Source organism: Falco biarmicus, chromosome 1 (genome assembly GCF_023638135.1).
Source record: "Falco biarmicus isolate bFalBia1 chromosome 1, bFalBia1.pri, whole genome shotgun sequence".
Classification (NCBI taxonomy): Eukaryota; Metazoa; Chordata; class Aves; order Falconiformes; family Falconidae; genus Falco; species Falco biarmicus.
The window spans coordinates 125754322-125777269 of record NC_079288.1 but is presented as its reverse complement, the minus strand read 5'-3'; the positions used below and the strand labels follow the sequence as shown (position 1 = coordinate 125777269).

The window sequence follows — 22948 nt, the reverse complement described above, 5'->3', positions numbered from 1 at the left end:
AACAATAATTGGGATTGTATTAATCTATTTGCACTTGACTGCCCGAGTCACCTGAAGATACAAGCGGCCGTGCCAGAAGGGCTGCAGGTAGGACAGGCAGAAAACTTACCTTAAACCACTACAGAATATTCAGTAAGAGCTCCTCCGATGAATTGCTGTGGCTTACAGCAAACTCTGTGCTCTCAAGATCGAGCGACACAAGTGAATCCTCCAAATAAACTGCTTTGTTGATGAAGTTCAACAGCAGGCCATTAAAGATGGCTGCTCTAATTAGAGCTTTTTTCCAGCTTTTAAAGACACCAACTTGGAACAGAAGGCAACAATCATTCTAAGGCACAGTACACAAGCATCTAAACAACTACTTACTTATGATACATTAAGGTGTGCTTTTATTACTCAATGATTTTATTCAAGTAGACAAAGAAAAATTAAAAGTGCTTATGACAAGGCATGCTCATTTTACTTGCTCCCCCCTATTAACTTTTCCTAGCTGAAGTTTAGCAAAGATTCAATCAAATGATCAGCACCACCGATTAAGAAAATTATCAAACAGATCTTCAAATATCTACGGAACAATCCTCGAGATGCTCAAGTTATATTGCAAACGAATCCTGGCATCTCTAGACATGGAAAAAGGAAGAGACAGAACCAGCTTCATTAGCTGCAGGTACCTGTCATGCTCTAGTATTCAGCTGCTCCTCGGCAGGGCAAACGTGCTGCAGCAGAGGGCAAGCACATAGCCTACTAGTGACAAGGACATCACTGTGATTACGATTCATAACCTCACTACAAAAAACAGGTGACAGGAAGATTTCCATTTGTCTTCACATACAGCCAGTAATGCAATACTCCTTGAAGGCTTGTACTACCAGGGATGCTTTGATGTCCTCTCTATTCTAATGTATTATCAGCTGTTGTGAAACAAGTTAGAAAGGTCCAGAAGGAGATGCGCCTTATCTCTTAATTCAAGTTTTGAAATAGTCCCCACTACTCTTCAATCCCCTTTCCTTGGTTGCCAGTATTTGCATGGTTTTCTTTTCAGGACAAAAAAAAAAAAAACCCTGGGCTAAATCTCAGGAAGACAAATATTCTCAAAAAAAAAAATCTCGCATGTAGAGGCAGTGTAGTCCCTCCCCCCTCCCTGCCCTTTATCACAGATTTCTGTCAATAATGTTTTTAAATGACAAAGTGAAGCTCCAGTTCAATGGTTACTATTCATCACTTTTGGCAACTTAGTTCTTAAGAAAACAGACCATAAGACATAGTAGACACTTGCAACAACCATTCTAAAAAGTAACACCCGGGGAACGCTGCACTTTGCTCCTCCAAGTTCAGATGTTAATAGCCCAAAAGAAATTAAATGCAATCTACTACGTGCTCAGTTGGTTGACTTAGCAAAGGGCTAGAAACCATGAAGTGAAACTGAGTGAATCCTGGGATTTTATTACATGCAGCACCTAGGAAAGAAAGAAAAAAAAAAAAAGCATAATTTGATTAGTGTCTTTTGTCACTGTACTTTATAATCTAAAGACCCAGTTACTAATTCTACTACAATGGTATAATTATTCTTTTACAATCTGTTTAACCCAAGACATCTTGAATGTATTTAATTTTTAAGTAAAAATACAGTGCTACTGATGGCTGTAGTGCAATTAATGCCCTTATAATACAATTCAAAACAGCAACCTAAGTTAGGAAAATACCTCTTCTTTCTCTTTCAATCCTGATTAACTTAATGAGTTCCTCCAACACTAATCTCTTAAACACAGCGCTATGGGAAATAAGAGATCAAAGAACAGCAATGAGCAGACTAACTAAATAAGCAGTGTTGATTAGCAAATTGTATTTCCTACTGATCTAAGGGTTCACTAATGAGATGCCTGGCACAATGACTGATCTTGCATTGCTCTGAAGCTATGCTTAGCATTCCCATTCTGCCTGCCTTAGGCCATATCTAGGGGAGGCAAAAGCATTCTTTTTTAAAACCTTCAAATTAATCATATACAGTCCAGGAAAACACATGAAGGTTGTAAATACTTTTGATTTTTACTAAGAATTGCATACATTTTGTGAAAGTCTATGAAATCCAAATATCTTGAGTCCACATTAGGACACAGTTGCGCAGCTAACCAGGCATTTGATATTATGAATGACTGGTATTGCTGCAGTGTTCAAAGGATAATTAAAAACTTCTGCTTTAAAATCCACCTTTGGTTTTGTACTTCTGTGACCGTTAGAGTCAACAAGCTTTGTCTGTTAAGCAAAATACATACCATAACTTCCAGTTGTATTGGCACATATAACAGCGCCAAAGAACTTCGGAGCATGCTTCTGGATTCTGGAAATAACTTTCTGACAGGCTACTGTTGGGTCTGTTCCCATCCTCATATACTCCACAGCTTGATAACTAAAAAAGGAAACCAACAGTGCCACAGCAACAGTTAGCCATACTTGGGTTATTTATTCTAAAATACCTTTGAGACACCTTGATTTCCTTGAATAATGGAAACACGCGATAAATAATCTTCAGCCAAAATTCATATTGGCAATTATTACTCAAGTTCTGCATGAAAAGTAATTAGAAACAGGACTAAAAAGGGACTGCAAGATGGCATCTATACCATCTATCGTTCTAAGGCAGCACCAAGCCTGGGATAACCCTCTGATCATCTGCAATAGAAAAGGCTAAGTAACAGATCAGCTAAAGAACTGCAAAACAGCAGTTAAAGAGTTAGCGGTTTCTATTTTTCATTGTATGATTAAGTTTGATATTAAAAGCTATTACTAGTTTTCAAAAAGGCCAATGCCAAGACAATTTTTCGAAGAAAATTGACCTCCCATGTTACATTACTGAAAAGTTACTCGTTTCAGTAAGCATTAGAAATTTTTTTCAGAAAAAGTTTCTGAAAGCCTCAAAATTGACACAGTTTATTTCATGAATATGAAGGTAGAGTGTTTTGATCAAGACTCTGAGCCACTTCCAAAATTTTTGCAAGCCAATCTTACTCTAAATGAAAGAGTAATCAAAATTAACTTCCTCTGTATCTACAGTATCATCAGACAAAAGATGATATGGGCATTGCTTGAGATCAATCAGTTGCATTTCCAAAATGTCCTCAGAAGGAAAAACATTACTTTTGTTGTCATCTTCTTTCAGAACCTGAAGATTAAAAGATAACACATAACTCACAAGCAAACACCACTAGATTTTGTTTTGATGAAAGATGCACATACCAAGAGCAACTCTTGTTACATTAAGGATCATCTACAGATAGTATTAACCACAGATACTATCAAAGTACTGCAGAAGAGAACTTTCCTTGCATTTTGAGACTCCCTATTATCTTTGATTTATTCTAACTATCAAATAGGTTCAAGTTATCTAAAGACAACTGCCTGAATATAAAGTTATATTTCACAGGGGTCTCTTGGCTAATCAAATACTCAGTATGAATTTACTATCTCAAAGAAGGTGGGCAGAAAATATTAGCAATTTCTTATTAGCTCTTTGTTTGACACTTCCTTTACTTCTGGCAGGTCAATTCTGTTCTTTGTTTTCATGTGGGAATATCTAAATAGCATGGAATTAGAAAATACTTGGATCTACAAGGAACCTGTGATTAACCAGCTAGTCTGAGTTGTTTTCTAAAACTCATCGGTGCCAACACAAAATGTTTTAAGCATTCCACCCAAATCCTTCAGGCTGCTAAACTGTAATGTAAGCTTTTATTGATTAACCTCATAGCGGAGCTCAACTCACTACTACTGTTGGTATCTAATACCTCAGGATAATTCATGAAGTTGTCAACTGCCTTGTATTTCAAGACTGGCTTGGAACAGCTTGAAACGCATTGAGGACATTTGTAAACATTAACAGCTAGTAGGCATTCGTAACTGCCAGTTTCGGGAAAAGCACTCAAGTCATACGAAGGCCACTGTTCCATGTTCCTTCAAGCATCAGTGCCCACTATGTTCAGCACAGACTTCCATAACTCATTCCTGCGAGACCGATCCACAAGAATGGCTGTCAAGACTCAGTGATGAAAACAGCGATATCTTATGCAGGTTATGCAACGACACAGCACTAAAACACCTCTTCCACTTTTAAATTAGATGCAACTACAGGATTGCTGCAGTGACACCTTCCTGTTGTCTTGAGTAACGTGAGACTCATCCCTCATCCTTTCTACAATTTGTAACACTTATTTCCCCTACAACAAAACACTTTAGAGGAGAAAGCTAATCAGTTCTGTTAAAAAGCATGCAGCTTGGGAATATACTCATTGCCTGTCTGCTCACAGCTTTGCAGTATTAAGGGATCTATCATCAAGATATTTAAGATGTTACTTCTTTTAAGACAGATCATAAGGATGACTTGATTCTGCTACTGTTCTTTCCCCTTCCATTCCTCCCTTTACTCTCACTTCAGCAGCCAGTAAGTCAGTAAATCTTCTTAATTACTTCATTTGCTGAGCTCACATTTTGCTAGAGAAAGCTAGCAAAGTCTGCCCTAAGGACAAACCTGGGTAAGAAGCGCATCATGATGTCACCATCCCCAGTGGCTGCAGCTCCTCCGGCCGTACTATCCGCGTAGGATCCTGCTCCAGCTATTGGCGAATCTCCTACACGGCTGTAGTGAACGACGGAAAAAACACAAAAACTGGAAACTACAGAAAACTGTAATTTACTAATTCCAGCGGGATTGCATTAATGTAACGGCTTTTGGCCTGATGTTGGCAAGTGCTTATGACTCATGCGCACTTTCAACTCTGTCAACCTTACTGCCTCCAGCTGGGTTAGCGTCAAACCCACCAGAGAACAGAACAGGTAAAGACGTGAATCCACTGCAGTCCAAAGTCTTGTCTTAAAACTACCACTAAAAGTGATCTGTGATAACCTGACTGACCTGAGGCTTAATCCATTTTTACTAAAACCCTTGTTATACTGACTATAGCTACAGCAGTAAGGTTCAGCCAGTGGGCAACAGTAAACAGCTGGGGACACTAGTTATGTTCAATAACTTGTTGCTAAATCCTGAAGTTGTCTGACTTGGTTGACAGAGAAGATTCCTAACTGGGTAGAAAAAAAAAATATCTCAAAGACAAAACACAGCCCTGGGGCTCCAATTCTATATACATTTCTTCAGAGACTGTGCAGCTCCCGGAAATGCTTATTTGTCTCTGGTGCCTTGCCTTACAAGCTGCCTCACAACTGTGCCAGTTGTGTCTCTGTATGGTGAATTAAGCCAGCTGAAAAACAAGCATTCCTTCAAAGAAACACAAATCATCTTGCAAATGAATCGGTTTCTCAGTATTAGGATTTATGGCAGTGCCCAGAAATAAGCAAGGCCATTTTGTGATCATCACAGTCTAAAACATACAACCTTTAGATAAGCTTAATATAGGAAATTAAATGGGGAAAAAGCTTTTTTGTAACACCAGAGACACTAACCCTGGAATTTTGTGGACTGCACCATTAGTAGATGTTCCAGAAGCAACAGTTCCGCTCCCACCAATTACAACCATACCTAAAATGTTCAACAGGTTTGAAACATATTCAGAAAGACTCCTAACAAATATATTAAATTGGCACTATGGTTATCAAACAGAACCACAATACCCAGACTATTCAAATTAATGATATCCTGAAACACAGAAAAGTTGCACTCTTAAAGAAAACAAGTTATTTTTAAAACACATTTGGAAACTTTCTGGATGCATTACAAGAGCTCAAAAAGGAATCTAAAACAGTGACCGCCACACTGTTCAGAGCTGTACACTGCGGCTCGAGCAGCCACTGTTTCCTAATACACATCTATGTTAATCAGTAGAGACCAAGTAACTGGTGTCACCACATCTGCACCAGTATGACCAGAACAACAAAGTTCAGAAAATATAAATGGTACTTCAGGGAGATTAAAAAAATACTGGAAGGATGAGCTTAAATTTAGCAGAAGGTGACATACTGCCTACCAAAGTAACAAGAATTATGTATCAGGCAGTCAAACGTGTGGATGAGTCCACCTCTTGCTAATTTTGTGCTGGTAATGAGGCCACTGCCCCATGTTAGAGAAATGTAGATTACCACTTGGAACAGGATTTGGGATCAACTGCTTCTCCATAGAGCAAGACTTCACCTCTTTAACAGAGGGCAGAAATTGCTGCTAGCATCAAACTCCAGTACAAACTGAGAGCCAAGAAGCAGAATTCAGAAAGCTGAATTCTAGTTCTCTGTCTCTGACCTCACTAAGCAGTACCTCCTTCTCACAGAAAAGTTTCCTGATCAGTAGAAGCTAAAAGCATAGAGGCACTGAGTCTATGGCCACCATTAGCTTCTGCAAAAAGAAAGAAAGGTCATCAGTTCCTACCAAATTCCTAAATGCTTTCTGAATGAAGACTCTTCTCAAAAATCTCAAGCAGACATTTCATTTATAAAACAATGGGGTAGAAGAACTTGAAGTTCAGTGAAGTACAAATATAAACACCATCATTTACTACAAAACAGCTTAGGACTAAATGATACATCAATTCCTGAACTGTGTTGAGCAGATTCCCCTCTCACCCTGATACCGCACTCTTCTAGCACATACTGAAGACTGTAAATCCCAGTAAAGAAAGCTACCTACCAACATAAGAATTTGGTAGGTTGCCTGACTTCTGTAGAATGTTAATTAGTTATTAGTAGGGTGGACTGGGAGCAAAGAAGATTTACACTTGAAACAACTTGTTAATTCTTGGTATTGCAAATACTGTCAGGCAAAAAGTTCTGAATTGCTAAACTGAGAAAAACATAGACTAAACCAGAGTGCAAGTTTCAAGCCTACAAAGTATAAAGCTTGAAAGACATGAATCTCTAACTGCTCCAGTCCTTTTTCTGATCTGCTCATTAACTGGCTGACAGGCTTAGCAATTAACGGTCTTCAATCAGTAAACTCTTAGAAGTTTTTAGGACTACTACTGCTAATCTGTTTTAAGCACAGTAGTTCCTGCAGAAATCTACTGATTCAGTCAAAAGCCAGAATAGAAGAAAAATGAAAGCAAGCTGTATTTTATAAGTTTAAGGGCTGTTTGATAAACACTGCTTTCGGTTGGCAATAGCACTGTTTATTCATTTCTTCCACCGCTACAAAGCCTTTTAAACTGATCTGACATCTACAGGGGAGACATGACCTAAGTTAACCATAACCAAAAGAAAAGTAATTTTTAACCTTGATCAGTTTTCTAAGCATATATAGCTGCCCAAGTAATTATGGCAAGGTACCAGAGGGAAAAGCAGTAGGGCAATGACCAAAAGCTAAGGGCAAGGAATGAAGCAAGTGGCTGTGAGGCCAGTACACTGGAAAAAAACCAAAAGAAACCAAAATCAAATCCTACTTTTAGACACCCCATTCTAACACATAAGTAACAGAATCTTGAAACCACTATACATAGGAAATAATACACATAGGAAATACTTTTCTTTAAACTTAGTATGTTTAAAATAAATTAGTTTCTTTAAACTAATCTGTAGGGAAATGAGGAAAAAAAATAAATCAGCATCAGTGTTACCAAAAATTGTTACCAATAGTATCATGATTATGAACACTTCGTGAGGTGGTCTGTTCTTCTTTACAAGTTACTTTTTCAGGCCGTTTGTATGGTCCACAGGATTTTGAAGAGTCTGGTACCACATTCTGTAATTATTTTGTAATTTTCATGAGTAATACATTATGCTTCATTACAGATACATTTTAAAATACTACTATCAATACCTATAACCTACCACACAGGCATTAGATGCCTAATACTTAAATTATACAAGTGTACTGAAATCCTACAAGTTGTTTCACTTAAAAAGTAGTGGATGACTTCTGGTCAGTAAAAAGTGTTTCCTACTAGAAAGTTATGCTGTTCAAATTAAAGATTTGCCTTTGCTCAACTGACTGGTCAAAAAAAAAAAAAAAAAAAAAAAGAACATGCTCAGTGCTCATTCTTCAGCAAAATGAAGAAAATTTTAAAGCTAAAAAATCCACCAGATGAATTGAGCTTGTTTTATTTATGTCAAGTCAGTACCATAGCCAAGATATTTTCACAACTGAAAAGCACAGTATCTATTGAATTAAAATGATTCAGCAATGCAGCATTTCATATCCAAGAAACAAGGAAGACCATGTACAAACATGTAGAAATCTGTAACACCAATCCTCTCCCCTCAACCCTCCAAAAAAAAAAAAAATCAAAACAAAAACCCCCAACAACCCAACCTCACCACAACAGGCAAGTGTAACGACAGCTGCACTAACCTGATGTCTTCACAGGTCTGCATAAAACCTAACTATTTAAGGACCTTAACTGTTACTACAAGATTTTCTTTCAGAAATTTATACACGCACTGCTTGCTTTAGTTTGACAAGTCCTGTGCAAATTTAGAGCTAAAAAAATAAAATTAATTCCTACACCAAAATGCTACTGTGTGAAGGTCAAAACCAACACAATCTAAGAAGTAAAAGCTAGAAACATACTGTTCCTAAGTCTACCAAATACTTGGTAACTCCAAGTTTGTTCTGCTTAATAAGCAAAACCTTTTTTTTCTTCTTCACACAGAAAGCACTACTTTATATAAACTGAAAGGAAGGCGCAATGATGCATTACTGACTTTCTAACAGCCACCTGACCCCTTCACCACCACCACTGCTCCATACCTTCCAGTAGTTTGGCTGGCAGCTTTGATTAAGCCACTGTGAATACATCAAAAGAGATTTCTGGGTCGTTAAATCTTCATATGGAAACCCCATTCTTACAGCAAACAGGGAGGCTTGAAAAGCAACAACAAAAGCAAAAACATTAGTCACTTTTTTTATATTTTATGATAAAACATTCATGCAATGTTATCTAGAAATCAATAAATTCTACATTCTCTACGAAGATGAGAAATATGTCTTCAGGGAGCAGTATCAGCCAATGGTGATGTACAACTGCAGTAACCAACTCTCCCTCCACTTGCAATATCAGATTTCCTTAACTTAGTACAACTATGCTAACACATGAAAGCTTTACCATTGAAAGAGAAACAAATTCAGCTCTGTTAATCAACTGGACACAAATAACCTGGAGCAAGAGTGGCCTGGGCTGTCTATCTCACAGAAATATTTAAATAAACTATACAAATAATAGTATATTTTCCTTAAAAGCTAGCCTTTTATGAAAGATAACTAACATAGCAGCACAACCAATACTTGCCGAAATCAATCCACCAGCTTACATCATATTACACTTCTTCCTTGCAGTTTTAAAAGTGACTGCTTCCCTGTTCTGAAAATTAATACGGTATGTGTCAAGGCAGCAAAAGAAATATCAACACAAGCAGTGAAAGAATGCTGCACTTCTAAGAATGGCTTTTATCATTAGGGAAAGAGAAAAGAAAAAAGATCAACTGTTCTTTCATCTGTTAGCTGTATGTATTATCTAGTAACAGCTACTGTTGCTGGATTCAGATGCTTGAATCTGTATCACCAATCCAATGTCACTATAATACACAGCTAAACAAGCTTCTCCAATCCAAGAATTAAAAGCTTTCAATTATTTCTGGACAGCTTTTCTGTGTTTTCCTTAAAAACCATCACAATTAAAAGTCTCTTGCACTCAGAGGAAAAGAAAACTGACAGCTTCAGTTAAACAGATATTTATTTCCCATTTCTAGAACAAACAGGCAGGTGTTTGGGGGGGGTTGGGTGTTTTTTTTGGTTTTGTTGGTTTTTTTTTAAAGTAACATTGTGGTTGTGCATGCTTGTCTGTCATTCTTTCATGACTTTTGAATCCTTGTTTCTATTCCAGGAAACAGAATTGGTAATTTTTACTTTCTGAACTTTTTCGTGGTCTAAATACTGATAGGACAAAAAGGGAAAAGGTCAGGCACGCTGCGATTATGAAACTTTCCTATCTGTTGGAGACAAACATGAAAATTTCTTGGCAGATAGTAACCAAAATAATCCTTTTTTTCCTCACTTTTAAGCATTCTGCGCTGAATGTCCCTCACCAGACTCAGTTCTACATTGGTATACATGGCCTTTCTCCAAGACTTGTCCTAAAGAAATTAGGCAACAAATTGAGAAAGCGGCTCTTTTAACAACACAAGAACTGATTAGTGTTGTTATCTGTATCTGTTCAACAAACGCTACACCACAGGCAGGGGAACTAGAGGCTGGTCAGCCTCACCTTGATCACTGAGAAAGTGATCAAACAACGCTGGAAACCATATCCAGGTACCTGAAGCTCAAAAAGGTGATTTGGAGCAGCGCTCATGGCTTCACAAAAGGGAAGTCATGCTTGATCAACCTGCTGACCATCTATGATGAAACAACTGATTCAGTAGATGAGGGGAGAGCAATAGGTATTGTCTACCTTGACTTCCATAAGGCTTTTGACACCGTCTCCTGCAAGATTCTCCTAAGTATTAGCTGGATGAGCAGATAGTGAGGTGGACTGAAAACTGGCTGAAGGGCTTAGCTCAGAAGGTAGTGATCAGTGGTATGAAGTCTAGTCGGAGCCAGTAATTAGCGGTGCACTGCTGGGGTCAATACTGGGCCCAGTAACATTCGATACCTCCATTAATAATCTGGATAATGGAGCAGACTGTATGCACTCTGAGCAAATTTTGCAGATGATACCAAACTGGGAGAAGTGGGTGAAGCACCAAGGGGATTACTCTGGCATCCAGAGTAACCTCAACAGGCTGGAGAAATGGGCAGATAGATTCTCATGGAGTTTAACAAAAAGAAGTGTAAAGTCCTGCACCTGGGGAGGAACAACCCCATGTGCCAATACATGTTGGGGCCACCCAGCGGTAAAACAGCTTGGCAGAAGACCTGGTTCCGAGGTGCAGCAAGCCGAAAATCAGCCAGCAACGTGCCCTTGCAGCAAAGGCAGGCAGCAGCGCAGGCTGGGATCCAGCATTAGGAGGAGTGTTGCCAGCAGGCTGAGGGAGGAGATCCTTCCCCTCTGCTCCACACTGGGGAGGTCACACCTGGTGTAATGTGTCCAGTTCTGGGCTCCCCAGTCCAAGAGAGACATGGACATACTGGAGACAGTCCAGGGAAGGGCCACAAAGATGATTAAGGGACTGGAACATCTCTCCTACAAGGAAAGGCTGAGAGAGCTGGGACTGTTCAGCCTGGAGAAGAGAAGGCTCGGGGATGATATATAACACCTGAACGGAGGGTGCAAAGAAGATCAAGCCAGGCCCTTTTCAGTGGTGCCCAGTGACAGGACAAGAGGCAATGCACACAAACGGAAAGGCAGGATGCTCCCTCTCAACAGCAGGACACACTTCTACGCTCCAAGGGTACCAGAGCTGCCCAGAGGTTTTGGAATCTCCCTCCTTGAAGTATTCAAAAGCCATCGGGATATGGTCCTGGGCAACCAGCTCTACATGGCCCTGCTTGAGCAGGGGGCTTGAACCAGAAGACCTCAAGTCCCTGCCAAACTCAACCACTCTGTGATTCTGTAATACATCCTCTTCCTTAAGTTCTCTACATACTGAAGTTTTTTTTTAAAAAAAATACCTAAACTACTACTTTTTTTGAGTCAAAGTAAACAGAACTATGAAGACTATTCAGGTATCATGGCACTAACAGATTCCATCAGTGCTTTTAACAAAAAAATGAAAGTTTCACGTTACTTTCATTAAAATTTCGCTACCAGGCCACACATTCAAAAATGATCAACTAAAAATTAATACATGCCACAGCTTGCCTCTTCCTCTGTAGTGTCAACCACTCATAGAAATGAAGTTAAGAGACAGGCAAACTTCCCTGGAATATATACTAAATATTTTAAAATAAAAGTTCAGTTTAATTATTGGGGGAAAAAGAAGGAAAAAACACAGCAACTTTGCATCTTGAATAAAAAAGCCTGCAGAGATTATAAACATTTCTATGAAAAGTTTTTACTATTCTAGCTAGCTTTTCTGGTGAAAATGTGAATATATTTAGAAAATACACCGTTGTTTCTCTCATATGCAGATTTGAAAGTTCCAAGGTATTCTTCTGAAGCTACAGTTCTATTATCACTTTATCAATCTTCATCTGGTAAAGACACCTATAGTTTCCTTTATCCTAGTTCCTATTTCCACAGAAAATACATTCTTCCACAAGAAGTATTATTCTTTCTCAATTTCTCCACTGATTTGATTTATTCACTAACATTTATCACCATCTCCAGTTTTTACTCAGATATATCTTCAGCTTTTCTGTCTTTTGCCACTACTGCTACACAATTTCTTCTAAGGAAGTTCTCACTGACAGCAAGGACTCGGCATAACTTGTCCACACAACTCCATTATGCAAAGAGCCATCTTATTAGGCTTGGAAAATATATTTTAAATCAGCACTTTAATTCTTCCATTTCTTCATCTTCTCTATGCTTTCTGCCCATTCTACTGATGAAAAGTCAGAAACATTTTGGTAACTACCAATGGTCGGGAACTGAGTATTACGAGCATTTCTTCCTCCTCCGTTTAACACTTGACCAATTCCTTTTTCAGTATCACCTATGAAGTCTCTTACCAAACCCACTTGTAACGTAATCATGGCCAACTGCTCCAATTAAACAGAATCTGCAAATCTCTCTTTTCCGAACTTGTCAAACACTGTCCTGTTCTTTTTTTTATATATAATTTTATTTTACTCCATCAAAAAAACTGCTGTTGCATTTATCATTCTGTACACATTAATTCCTTCAAGAATCTTTTATTTTTTCTTATCAATTTCAAAGCACTTGACTCACCCTTAATGCTCAGATGTCAATTTCCACACTTATCTCCACATTCTTTCTAAGCAGGCACATACACTTTAACAATTCTTAACTGTGAGCCAAGTAACCTTCTACTCACTGCTCATACACCTTCCTGGAATGTCCATCTTTTTTGAAGCCATTATTCTAAGAGCAGCAGCTCATATTTTAAAAGCTCAACTATACCTCCAGTTTGCTATCATTCTTTTGTTGTACAAGGAATACAGCCCCTAATGTAATTTTTTAAATTCAAGTGCTCAGTAATATTTTTAAACTATTAAATACCGCAACAGTGCTCAATATACACCAAACAGTAAAGTGTAACTGTAGCATCTATTAATTCTGTCATTTCTTAGTAAAATTTACTCCACAGTTTTAAATAAAATATTTACATCTAACAGCTTCTACAGTGTCTTGTATCAAATCAACTTTGACACCTTTGATATCAGTGATATTAGCAAAGCCTTGGGACTGCAAGTCAGTATTTGGAGTTAAATTGGTGGAAAGAGCATGAAATTATATTTTTCTTTTCATGTCCAAATAACGGACTATAACCTAACTCATACACAAGTAATAAGAGAGTAAACACTTCTGAATTAATTGACTAGATTAACTTGATAGTCAGGGAATTCTACCACCTATATATATGTATATACAAATATATGGCAATTTTAACAGGAAGTGTTTTAAGAAGAGCGTGTGATTTGGAAACAGTTAAAGGAATAGTTACCAGACTCTCCCACTAATAATGTATGCTTAGTGTATTCAATGACCTTTCGTGCTACACCAATTGCATTTTTTACATGTCTGAGATCCGCAACTGCCCCAACTTCCATAGTGTTGCTGGAAACAAGAAATACTTAAGTTATTAAAAAGACAAGAATAATTGTACATTTTTTATTACACAAAATCTGTTCTCATCTAAATTAGCCAGCTTGCTTCTTTAACATACTGCTTTAATTGTTCTGTGCCATAGATAGATGGCATCACACTAGTAGGGAAAAACTTTGTACATATATTGTTTCACAGGCACAGGGATGTTGCTCAAGTAACAGTAACTCCACCCACAGTAATATTTTCAGTAGTAATTGGTAACACGAATGACACGCTTGCAATTACTTTTAATCAGGACAGCTTTAACTGGTGAATAAAATATAGAAGACAGCTGCTCCAGAAGTGAAATATTTATGGAAAGAATGTAAAGGGAAAACTTAGAACACTACAAACCATCTGCTTTGCAACTGTTGTAGCTAGAGCTGAATTACTGCACTACATGTAAAGATTCATAGCCACTCTTCTACCCATTAGTTTTTTTCCTAGTTCCACTGGTTAACATACAACTTGTCCCACAGTCTGCCCTAAACAACAAGACCTCTGTAACAACTCTTACGTTAAAGTGTGCTAAAAATTACAGAGACCACTCTTTGCTCCATGGAGTTTTCTTACCCATCCATAATCATTGCGTCCAATGTTGTTTCTCCAATTTCATCTGGGCTTCCTCCATATCCCACACTCCCATCGCATTGGTCAATCTCACACTGAGTGCAGCCTCTCTCAACTGCATCCAACTCAGAACCTCCCAACTGTAACACTCTCCAAGCTGTAATCAATACAAATAATTAAAAGTCACCAGTGAAAACCGTCTCCACTATGGCTTTAAAGAATGTTTTAAAGACAGGCATGATGAAGACGCACTACAACAGTGGATAAAAAAATAAGCTGTAACTTATAGGCAAAATAAAGTAAAAATATAAATATGTTCAGACGAATGCAAAGCATTACTTTTCTAAATATTGTTTTACTTTCATGCTAATTAGTGTTTTTAATTGAGAAATGAAGCTTTTTTCCTGACTGGGAAGGCGTTACTTACTAACAATCATCACAACTTCAATATATTAAATAACCTCCTCTGCCCAGAATCAACCATTACTTTATCACTGTTCGTTTAAAGCCTTTTGTGAGGAGGGAGAGAAGGAAGCAAAACTTTTGTCTCAAAAAAAAAAAGTTATAACAAGCAGTCCTCAAAAGCTTTGTAAGAGAGTAAGTGTCCAGCTGCAGTATTAAAAGATCTAAACCACAGTGATCTAAAAGATCTAAACCTACATTAGCAACTATGTAAGAACAAAAAGAAAGGAGAAATTATATACAAGAAATTACAGTCTCCATATTCTTCTGTTCAGCCCTTAGTCTTCTATTCTTTAGAACCCAGCTCCCAGCTCATGGTGCAGTTTTGTAAGACATTACAGACATGCCAAATGACATGATCTGAATAAACCGGGCCTGAAGGCTTTGCACATATGATATTTCACAACGCTGGACCTCAGCCAAGATTTTCCAATATACCTGACCTTGCAGCTATCGACAGTTGCAATCCTGCTTCCCTCTCCTTGTGCCGGTTCTGGTGCTCCATCACCTGCCAGACCCTGCACAGGAGAGGCAGTGGAAGCATACAGCACACAGCTCTCTTTGGCAGAACTGTATTATTTAAACTATTACACTGTCTCACCCATCTCAGGAAGCCTCATCTTCACAAATGCCGCACACACCAAGGAAACCTAGCATCCAACTCCGCATATGCTTGTCTTTGTTAGAAGCTTAAGTGTGAGCAGTACTGCTCCAATTCCTATTACTGTTACTGCTGTGAGTAGCCTTAGCGCAAGCTTTCACTTCTGACCTACACAACGCTTTACAGGAACCCGTTTCACTAGCAAGGCTTCTACAATAAGGGGTTATTTACAACTCAACTGTGGTAAAATAGCCTACAAATCTTTTAAAATCGGTACCCACAACTAATTTACCTTGCCAAGGAAAACCTGCTTCAACTAGCAATAACATCACAAAACACCACAGGACTCCAAAAACACATGTTCAGAACTATCTAAATCTTTGGGGGCAAAGACGAATCTCAGAAGGGCGATACTGAAAATGAGATGCTGCTGTGAACGGCCACAAGACTGGACGCCACATTATTAACAAAAGAATGTTTTAAATTTAGTTTTTCCACAGCTCATACCGACCACCCCTCACCTCCTTTTTCAAAAACAAAACCAAACCAAAAAAACCCAAACCAAACCACCCATTTTCCCTAGCCTTTAAAGTTAAACCATGTGCTTCCCGGGGCTCAGCGCCACAGCAGCACTATGGCAAGGCCAGCGGCGGGGCTCGGCCTCGCTGTGCGGTCCGCTGGCACCGCGGCGCCCGGCCCGGCCCTCCCGGGCCCGGCTGCGGCCCTTCCCAAGCAGGCGGCGAGGCGCAGCAGCCCCGCCGCTAGCGGAGCCGTTTAACGGCAGCAGGGTCCCAGCCCGCTTCTTTTTGCCACACATAAGCGCAGTCACGCCTCAGAGGCTTATTTATGTCTCCAAGCCACCACCGTGCCCGCCCCGCCGGCCCCTCAGCGGCAGGGCGCACCGTGAGCGCCGAGCGGGCGGTGCGGCCCAGCCCGGCCCGGCCCTGCCCCCCCGGCGGGGCACCTGTCTCTGCCGCCTTCCTAAACGCCCAGGTGTTGATGACTACGGGCAGGGCAGCGGCTGAGGCGGCGCCCACCAGCTGCAACAGGACGAGCAAGAAGGGCGCGACCACCATCCACCGCCGGACCCCGCCACGTCCCGCCGCCGCCACCGCCATAGCCGCCCGGCTCGGCCCCCACAGCACCGCCGCGAACCGGGCTGCAGCGGCAACGCATGCGCGCACGGCCCCGCCGCGGCGGAGCGATATGGCGGCGTAGGCCGCGGCGCAGGGCGCTGTCCGCCACGGGGCGGTGGTACGGCCCAGGCGGGCCGTGCTCTTCCGCAGGGGCTGGGGCGTGCGGTGGGCTGCGTGGGGAGCGTGTTTGTGACAAGGACAGGCCGAAGTGCCCCCCATGCCACCAGCAACGGCCGAGGCGCAGAGTAGATTAAAACGCGCCTTGTATGTACTGTGTGTCTGGGGGGGTGCTTGGGCCAGGCCCCCTGTGTGCAGGGCACAGTCCAGGCATGACATTAGGGGCTGCGGGGCTGTGGGGTGGGGGCACCCCAGGTAAAGGGTGGGCAGAAGCCACATGCGCAGGGTGCTTGTGGCATTCACGTGCAGCGTGTGTGTGTGTGTGCCGCCTGGTGAGCATGTATGTTCTCGTTAAAAGCAGTACAGAGGTGTTTCTGCGAAGGGTGCGTTTGGGGATCTACCGTAGTGAATGCGGAAGAATTTGTCAAAAGCCTCGCTTGGTAGAAATCATAAAATGTGTAACAGGCAATACCTTAGCCCTGCCCCTGCCGTTCAAGCTTTTCATTACCATTAGCAATAGTTCTAAAGCCACTTGACGCGTTGCCATAGCAGTGTGGCTGTGCTCAGGCCTACAGGCCTGCCTGCTGTCAGCGTGAGGCACCCACCTCGGCAGGGCTGATTACGCTCAGGCAGTCGCTGATCATCAGCTGGCTATTATTTCTGAACAACAAGAAAAAACGTGGCTTCTGCTCCTACCAGAAGTGAATAACAAGATATGCTTCTTTCCCTTTGCCTTTCCCTTTGCCTTTCCTTTTTTCTTTCTTTTTCCTCTCAGCTCACTTTTCCAGCTCACTCTCGTTGCTCCTTTTCAATATTTGATGGGCCAAACTCAATTACACTTTACCAGCAATGTCACTCGTCTTGTATTTATAGTATGTGGAGATACTTGGACCTCATGTGTGACAAGCTGAATCTTGTAGACATGCATAAATTGTAAGTGTACCCAAGCTAGTTTAAAAAGCCTGAAGCAATATTATTTTTATTATAACAAAACAATCCACAGGCTTTGGAATTAAATAGTTGTCACAAAAGAAACATACTGTCCTTTATTACAGAAATCCCAAAATAATAAAATACAGTATTGTATTTGACTGTAGTAATAGCATGGCATTGGTTTCAGCCAGTTCCCAAAAGCAAAAGTACAAGTAGTCTAGAGAAACCTTTACTCAGGTAAGTACTGTTAGCTGATTTATTTCTGATGTTACTGTTCTTACTTACATCACATGTTTCTGTGTAAAGCTGTTAGGGAAGGGAAAAGGGCCAAAATACAGATCCCAATTGACGTTAGCAGAAAGAAAACAGGAAAATATTTTCAGAGAAGTAATTTAGTAATAAGTGAAGAGGTAAATATAATCAAACACATTCCTAAAATTGATTAATTAATGATATTTTTCAAATATTGTTTTCTTTTAGCCAGATAAAATGGACCATTATGAAAGAAAAACACTTTGATATGGGTGCAATTCAAAAAAAGTATTGACTGTGATGGTCGCATCTGCAGGCTGAGCCTGCACAGCTGTGGAGAGAATATTTTGTACAACTTGAAACAGCATAACATTATGCTTTGAGGCCCGTGTAGACACTCAGTTGGTACTGGGTTCTGTGGTATCTTTCTAACTGGCTCTCAAATGTGAATGACTTCCTGCAAGAAACAGATGCAATAATGAATCCATGCTTCTCTGTATACAGTGTTATTTAATATAATATTTTTTTATGCTAACTGGAAAAAACTGACAAATCAAACACTGCTCTCAGATACAGTTCGTAAAATCAACAGCAAGATCGATAAAACTCTGGGCTTACATGCTGAAAGCTGAGAATTTCAGCAGTATCTGTGCAAGTCAACTTTGCAAGTCCGTTGTGCTACATCCATCCAGGCTCTTGATTTGCCTTCTGTCTCTGATATAAAGTATTTTAAAAACTCGTCTTTGAATTTGAAACTTGCTTGTATTTTTTATAAAAATTAGCTGTGTTTTATGTGATTTCTTCCTACATCAACAGTGAAAATGCACCTTAATCCATTTGTTCCCCAATACTTAGATCTTCAAGACTATAGCTAAGATAAATGGTGATACTGGTAGACTTGTCTCTGCAGCTAAAAAGCAAATCAGGGTTTCCACAAACAGAATTTGTCTTCAAATGCATAATACTGAAAAAAATATTCTGGAGAAAGACTTTTGTGGACAAGGGATTATTGAGAGGATCTACAACAGACAACATACTGTGACTGAATGGCACTGAGTAATTAATGAAAAACACAGGAGGAAATTCACCTCTTTCACTGAGAGTGTCTGTTCCTACAGTGGCTGAATTCTGACCTCAATTATATCTGTGTGACCTTATCTAGCACCATCTGTTCAAAAATGCATGCCCATCTCCTTTTTGCTGTCTCAAATCTTCCATAAGTGTGCTTTGAAATTTAATGAAGTATTGTATTTATAGCTGTAATTTGTTTAGAATTTAATCTTGATTTTACTTACACTTTCTAATAGTAACATACACAAACACAGGAAAAGCAAATCTGAGAATAATTTTCTTAATAAAAATAATCTACTGTTTGATTAGCATTTGCTATGGAAACTTATTGAAATGTGAAATATTTTTTTTTGACATGTAGGATTTTGAATCCATCATGCTTCTAATTAAAATGTATTTTAAAATCGCCCTGTGTTGTGGTTTTCTGTTTTGAGTAAATTTGTGGAAGCACTGTACTCTCGAGTTTTTAATTCCCCACACACACACCTTTTGATCCCTTTCATGACTCCTTACAACACATGTGTTCTCTCATTCACTCAACAACACTGGAAAGGATGAAAAGATTTATTCATGGTGAATGTCTCCATCATCTACCTCTTAAATCTCCTAGGAAAGACCTTTATGCCCTCTTTCATGCTTGAGAAGAGCTATGTATAAGCATTTTCAAAGCTTAGTTATCCTCACCTGAATCCTCCATAAAACTCAGCATCAGTGTGAGGTCTGTCAAAATGTGTAATGTTTAAATAACATGATTATCCAGGCCTCTGCTTCCCATACCGTTTTCATGTCCTCCTCAGCAATCTTTTTCAATGTGCTATGTGTTCTCTTTCACTCGTACTGTAAGGTCTTTTAGGTATGGGTTGTCATTTCATTTTAAGTTCGTGCAGCATATAGCACCAGTGTGTTCTAGCTTAGCACTCTTTGATCCTTGGCAATATGTTAATGAGCATTAATATCTATAATGAGAAAAAGTACAGATGCTAATTATAATAACCAAGAAGCCATCAATAATAACTAAACATAACAGTCATGTTTCCATTGCTAAATTTGCTTTTTTTTTCACTTTTTTTATCAGATTGTTAAGTTACAGTAGCTTACTTTCTCACTTTGTAACCTCAAAATAAGTACTACATGTCACAGATAATATGTTCTTACAGTATTATTTTGGCCTGTTGTAGCATTCTGTCTCAAAACAAGTTCTGTGTAATATATTTCCTATTTGTAATTGCTATATTGGTCCATTGCAGCAATAAAGTTGTCATATGGAACATGTAATGGACCACTTTACATTGTTGGAACTGCTTTTTTTATTACAACTCCTTGTAACTTTATGATGTCTTCATAAATGTGATCCATGGCAATAATAAAGTTGTTGGACAAATGCAGCAAGTTACTGTTTGCTTCCCCCAAGTCTGAAAGTTATCTTGACATTGTTAAATGAGCATACTTAAAGTTTTCAATGTTGAAAGGAAAGTAAGCAGAAACTTGTATTATACAAATACTACTTTAGAAATATGGCAGCTTACAATGTTTACATCTGTTTAGTGTGGCTTGAGTATGCCTACCAAAATTTTTGAAAAGGTTCCTCACCAAGTTAGGATTAACCAAAACTAGAGGGCATACCAACACATGCAGCGCTGTGATGTTTTCATGGTTAGAACACCGCAAAGCAATAAATTTCTTTGGGAGGCAATTTACAACGTGTACGCCCCAACTTTGAAAAGAACATTGTGTGATGTTTGTGCATAATGCTCTGCCCAAGTTTTTTTCCCTGCAGTATTTGTTAGGACACACTAATGCAATGCCATTCTGTTTTTCCATGATGGTTACTTTGTACAAACCAAGCCCCCTGTTTTGCACTGGCTTCTGTGTCTCGTACTCAAGTTCATCCACATAAAGCTTGCTGAGGTATCACAGCCCCATGGCGTTTGGTGCAAAGATGGTTGAAAAACTTTGAAGACAGATTTTAAGAATGGGACTGAGAAGTGGTAAAGAGCTAGTTCCTACTCCATGATGTCTGAACTGGGTGTATCCACAGCTCTGCAACATTTCTAAACCGCTGTTAAACTACACAAATCAGGTCAACGTTGTTTTGAGAATCTGTTTCAGCAATGTACCAACCATTCAATTACTGTCCTTTGCAAGTTCCACTGGACTCTGATACTAACCACAAGGGTCGTTAAATTTGGAAATACATAATTTTTGGCTTCAGACTGACAAACTAGAGTCTCAAACAAAACCCCTCCATATAGTGTTTTACTAACTGTATTGTAAGATGAAAAGGCTGAGATGCAAAGCACAGAAATACAAGGTTGTGAGCTACCAGTACATTAAGTTCATTTTTTTTGTGCCAGAAATTAACCTTTCATATGGATTAAATCACAGGATATGATGCCTAGAGGCAAGGGGGCAAGCCAATGGTTAAGCAGCATGTGTGAGTCTGAATTTACTTATTTTGCAAGATTTTAGTCTGATTATGGGACTATAATATCAACCTTTCCTGGTCACACAACTGCAACACCACAGAATGCAAAGGAGACCGTAGATTGAAGCAACAGCTGAATTTTGCTTCAGGTTTTGTGTTTTTTCATTCTATATAAATATTTCTCAAATTCTAGAAGTTTTTACTTGAGAGAAGGGAGTTGTTTCATGCATTTGCTGTTATCATTGATATTCCCTTTTGGAATAATATTACGAGTTAGACTCCTCACATACCCAAGGTAAATGTCAATAAAATATATCTCTCCCTATGTTTTCTTATCTCCAGGGTTGTAATTTTACAATTACTTTTTAGACACAGACTTTAAAGTCACGTTGAAAGGGGAGCCTACATTGCTTTTGTAGCATAAATACAGATTCGGATTGTGAATAAATAATAGTCAAACTGACCTTTCAGACCCTTACTGCTGTGGATGGCCCCATTGGCTTCACTGGGGAAGTATCTGGTAAATTACTATTCCCTCATCAGCAGAACTAGTTCACCTGAGGCACATAGGGCAATTGCCCGGAGCTCGTGTCGTGCAGGGACACGACTAGCTAACTTAGGTGGTCATTTGAGAAAAGAAGGACGCGTATCTAACCTTCCAGCCTGGGGCTCCCTTAGTCTGTAACAACACGTGTAATGGTGTGTGAGGCAGCGGTTACTGAGTTCATTTACAATAGTTTGTGATCATCTTTACATTGTCTTGACTTCGGTAAAAATACATTCATATACACCTTTTCAGAAAAAACATTTTCTAAAATATTAAACAAAACTATCACTAAGCTAAAATTGCTAAAATTGGTCAAGTCCAGTGTCTTTATTTTCTGTTCATTTTCCCAAAAGCCTTCTAGCTCCTCTTTATGTAGAAGCAAATCTAGTTTTGCTCCAAAATGTGAAGTTTCGCAACTTTGTCAATCACTGTAGCAGTAACATCACTTAGGCTTTACTTAAAGGAGCTGTAAGACTTGATGAAAAGTTGGATAATGTCATGGTGTTACTGTACGTCGTAATCGCGGAGTTACTGCACAGACAGCCATCCAAACAGGTCTTAATTTTGAGCAGATCTGGTAGAAGATGCCTTTATTGCAACTCAATGGAAATGATCAAGCTTCTAAATAGAAATAATGCTTTTCGGATTTGTGTGTAAAGAGAATCTGCCAGAATTTTCACTTAAAATACATATATGTGTAACCACTACACATTTCTTAGAAAGTGAAACTATGTTAACAGCTTTTCCTCTATTTATCCAAACATATTTGTTGTATTATATATTCTACCATGTGTTCTTTGTGTTTATATATATGAAGGACAGCTGTATAGGTTGGGAGATACGTGTTGAGCTGTAGTACAGATAAGCATATAGTACCTGGCTGTAGCTGACAATATTTCATCTGGAGATTCAAATCCATAATCACAAGCAATACAAATATAGGGGTGTCTCTTCTACTGGAATTACTCTGTTAGCTTGTTTTTGTGAAATCTCTTTTAAGACTTAAGATTAGGTGGTGTATTGCTGCTTGGATTAACCCTTGTACTGACTATTCACTCACCAGAAAACACCCAGGATTTGCATGCTTATGTTGCTTTACATAATAGGACTAATTTATCATCTCTAACTCCCCTGTAAGCAGGATTACCAGAGATGTAGTGCGAAAAAACATAGTTTGTGTTTACAAATTTATAT

General features: G+C 39.3%; 1 protein-coding gene across 2 annotated transcripts; it reads right to left on the bottom strand.

Annotated features, from left to right (window-relative positions):
- Positions 1 to 366: 366 nt before the first annotated feature.
- Positions 367 to 16428, bottom strand: AGA (aspartylglucosaminidase). Of its 2 annotated transcripts, XM_056326412.1 has the most exons (10): positions 16238 to 16375; positions 15111 to 15190; positions 14214 to 14367; positions 13498 to 13610; positions 8681 to 8793; positions 7561 to 7672; positions 5452 to 5527; positions 4523 to 4630; positions 2274 to 2407; positions 367 to 1457 (listed from the first exon to the last, which is right to left on the bottom strand). In XM_056326412.1, the coding sequence occupies exons 2-10, from the start codon at positions 15175 to 15177 to the stop codon at positions 1357 to 1359; spliced, it is 978 nt and encodes a 325-aa protein (XP_056182387.1). In that variant the 5' UTR covers positions 15178 to 15190; positions 16238 to 16375; the 3' UTR covers positions 367 to 1356. The 2 variants fall into 2 exon arrangements, with proteins under 2 accessions (XP_056182387.1, XP_056182386.1); XM_056326411.1 differs by lacking the exon at positions 15111 to 15190 and having other exon boundaries at positions 16238 to 16428.
- Between the last annotated feature and the right edge of the window lie 6520 nt (positions 16429 to 22948).